The following is a 3,652-nucleotide window of genomic DNA, read 5'->3' as shown; positions in this document are numbered from 1 at the left end:
TGGCTAGCACTCAACACTTGGGTGATACACACATACACCCTCACCCTCACCCTCCCACTCACAGAGGGGCCATGGACCCATCTTCCGTGGCCTCCCACAGTTCCCCAAGGGCCCCGCAGTAGCCAAGTGCACAAGACGGATGATCAAGTCGTTTTGCAAAGGACCCAATGTGGACGTGTCAAGTGTGAAAGAGATGGGCAGCTCTTGCAAGATTTCAAACTCTAGAATTTGGAGGGCACCACAGCCGCCACAGGCCAGGCCCCGCCTGCCTCTGCAGCCTTGCAACTGGCCCCCACCGGGAGCATTCCTCATCCGCACCCAGCATCCAAAGGTCACCTGCTCCAGAGAGCCTTTTGGGGTCCCTCTGCCCCCAATCCCATCCCTACACTGACACAGCCCTGAGCTACCGCGGAGACCCAGGGCCAACACTGCCCTCCTGAGACTGGCCCAGAAGATGGCCACCTTGGGTCTCCTTGGCCTCTACCACACCAGCATGGCCCCAGGGCCCCCGCAGGCCTGCTCTCCTGCACCGACTTCCCCTGCAGGCACTAGCCCATCCCCCTCCAGTGTGTTCCGAGGAACAAGGGACCCTGTCGGAGAACTGTCCCACAAGGCTTCTGGGTCTTGTTGAAAGCAGTTATCCCATTTCTCTCCTAGGAGAGCAGGTGGGTCCCAACCAACAACTAACCACAGCGCCACCAGCACCTCTTGGTGACTCAACATTGTCACTGTACTGATCTCTCTCACCCACCAGAAGCCACCCCTGGCTCTACACCAGCAATTCCAACTGCCCTGGCCACAGGTCTTAGAAGGCACCTCACCTCCCAGTCCTCCGTGGCCCCAGAATCTCCCCCCACCTCGAATCCTCCCAGGTATCCCTCCTGACTCCTAGTTCAAGGAGTGCCCACCGACCCTGCCTCCTCTCCCTCCGTCAATGCTACGTCCTTCCCACTACACTTCACCCCCTAGCCTGTCACCCTGCTAGGAAAGCTGTGCCACTCCCTGTGGGTGAAACAGCTCAAGTGCCACACACCACGGGGACCTGACGGGGGCAGAGTATGGAGGTGGAAGGAGCACGTGGCGTGAACAGACAGAGCTCAAACAGGTGACGGGTGCAAACAGAGGCTTTAATCCCAACAGCAGCGAAGGCTACAGGGGTGGGGAGCGCTGGCGCAGACCTGGAGGGGCAGGTGGGCAGAGGTCTGGCCCACAGGAGGGAGTGAGGAAGGCAAGCAGGTGCTGGGCAGCTCCTAGGAAAAGGTTTACTTCTGAGACTCGTGTGGCTCCTGCCTCAGCCAGACGGTCAGCCTGAATCTGGGGGACCAAGACCTGTGTTGTGCTTCTCCAGTGCCCACCCTTCCTCAAAGGGTAGGCGGGACCCAGCCATGGGGGGGGGGGGGGGCAGGGGTGAGGCTGCAGAAGCCAGGCCCAGGAACGGCTCCAGAGGACAAAACAGGGGCTGGCTGATTGCTGTCACAGATTGCCTACAGGTGGGCCCGGCCTCCGCCCAGCCCTCACTGTGCATGCCCTGGCTGGGGAGCCATCGTTGACCTCACCCAGCAAGACCCACTCCAGTCCTGAGGAGCCGGGAGAGCACACAGTGGAGCCCCTCACCTTCCCCGGGGGGTAGGGAGGTGCAGAGAAACAGGGCGAGCAGCCTCAGAAAGAAACGCCGTAACATTGAGAAGGGTGCAGCCTGGGAAATCCAGGGCTGCACACTCAATACTGCCCCACCCCTGGAGTTTTTGCCACCCGCTCCAGCCCCTGGAAAGCTCTGGAAAGACAGTCCTCAAGAAGCGACCCCCAAGTCAAGTGCCCAAGAGCAGCAGAGCCAGGGAGGGCCTGCAGACAAGTGCCCCCAAGCCCGGAAGGGGGGCGGCGGGGGGAGGGGCAAGGAGACAGGAGCTGGGCCACTAGGCAGAGCAGCTTGGGATTCTCTTTCCTGCCCCCACCCCCACCCCGCATCCCCGGCCGGTCCCAGTCTCCAAGCACCCAGATGCCACCTGAACATGGGTGACCCTGTGGGGCTCAGGGACTGACCCCGCCTTTGGGGAGCAGCTGCTTCAGCCCTCAGTGAGGCAGCGGCCACAAGGAGAGAAAGCAGCGGGGCAGAAGGGCAGAGTCCCCGCCCCCAGAGGGCGCAGGGCAGCCCCAGGTCTCAGAACGGGGCTGAGCAGGTGAGTAGGGCGGGGAGGAGGGGCAGGCACAGGGCACAGGAGGGGTAGGCCCAGTCCCTCTCCTGCCCCTCCGCCATTGGGGAGGAAAGGAAACTGGCCACTTTGGTCACTTCTCCCACCTCCACCTCGGGACCATCAGCCTTATTCCTGACTCCCCGCTCTGCCCTGAGCTCAACGCCCACCCCAGTAAACAGTCAAACAAAGAACAGGGGGAGGAGGGGAGGGGGCTACGCAGATGGGTGGAGAGGGCAGTCTGGGTGGCTCTGGCTTCGAGGCCCTCCTAGGATGATGTGACAGGCTGGATAGGCAGCAGACTTCCGAACTTGAAGTGCTGGATCACCGGGAACTTTTCCAGGCACTGTGGGAGAGGAAGAGTAGGGTGAGGGGTGCCACAGTAGCCTCAGGCCACAGCGCACCACGGCCACTCAGGGGCTTGGCCCAGTGAGGTGGAGCTATCCCCAGGGGGGCTGCATCTGGGGCCCAGGAATGGCCCCATTACAGAGCAGACCCCAGGCCTTCCGGCCCCAGCAAGACAGGCCTCTGGTTCCGGCCACCCTTCCCACCCAGAGTCCACAACTCCCCCCCAGGCAGAGCCACCAAGCAGGGTGGGCCCGAGAGACAGAGACCAATGGCCCCGCTCCACAAGGGCAAGCTGTGAGGAGGGACAGCCAAGTGCTACCCTTGGCCCCAGGGGGACTCGCCCAGAAGTGACGTCACTGATGTTTGATAATGGTTATTTGCTAAATCCATTGATGGGGAAAGAGGAGTCTCTTCACTAAATAGTGTTCAGAAAATTGCATTTTCACATGTAGAAAATGTGGGCCCACGTCTCGCACCACAAACAAAACCCCAGTTCATGATGAACTCCAGGCCTGAAGATGCGCAGACCAGCCGGAGCCCTCTCGGAAGCACAGGCAGGGCAGTGCTGTCGGCCTCACTTGCAACAGCAGATGACCTCGCACACTGACAAAATCACCAACCAAAGGAAGCTAGCAACTGGGAAAATAACTGCGGAAACCATCTATCCAGTGAAAATCAAACCACCAAACTACACATGACAACTTCAACAACTTAACAAAAAGGCAAATAAGACCACCATAGAGAGGGCACATGACCTCCACTGACACCTTGCCAAAGAGGGCACACCTGAGGCCAGCAGACACCTGAAAACACGCCTGGCGGCCTCGTTGAGCCACCAGAGAGGCGCGTCTAAGCACGGGGACAGACTGTTTCACCCCTACTAGGGTTACAAACTCCATACTGCTGCCGCCGCCCCACCAGCAAGGCCATTCTGACCCCAGCACCTCTGGAGGTCAGGGAAGAACTGCCATCTGGGTCTCCAGGACTGGCACTCTTTTTTAAAATTCATTTTATTGGGGGCTCCTACAACTCATCACAATCCATCCATCCATTGTGTCAAGCACATTTGTACATTTGTTGCCATCATCATTCTCAAAACATTTTCTTTCTACTTG

General features: G+C 59.6%; 1 protein-coding gene across 2 annotated transcripts in view; it reads right to left on the bottom strand.

The window, feature by feature from the left end:
- Positions 1-1,106: 1,106 nt before the first annotated feature.
- Positions 1,107-3,652, bottom strand: part of PTPA (protein phosphatase 2 phosphatase activator) — a 35,721-nt gene continuing 33,175 nt past the window's right edge. For both annotated transcript variants that reach the window (XM_004713259.4, XM_045288575.1), the window contains exon 9: positions 1,107-2,535. In XM_004713259.4, the coding sequence (XP_004713316.1) occupies positions 2,458-2,535 (78 nt within the window). In that variant the 3' untranslated portion in view covers positions 1,107-2,457. The remainder of the gene's footprint in view (positions 2,536-3,652) is intronic.

Source organism: Echinops telfairi, unplaced genomic scaffold (assembly GCF_000313985.2).
Source record: "Echinops telfairi isolate 266 unplaced genomic scaffold, ASM31398v2 ScPeMD7_22;HRSCAF=79, whole genome shotgun sequence".
NCBI lineage: Eukaryota > Metazoa > Chordata > Mammalia > Afrosoricida > Tenrecidae > Echinops > Echinops telfairi.
The sequence above is the reverse complement of the archived record's forward strand: the minus strand, read 5'-3'. Positions and strand labels throughout refer to the sequence as shown.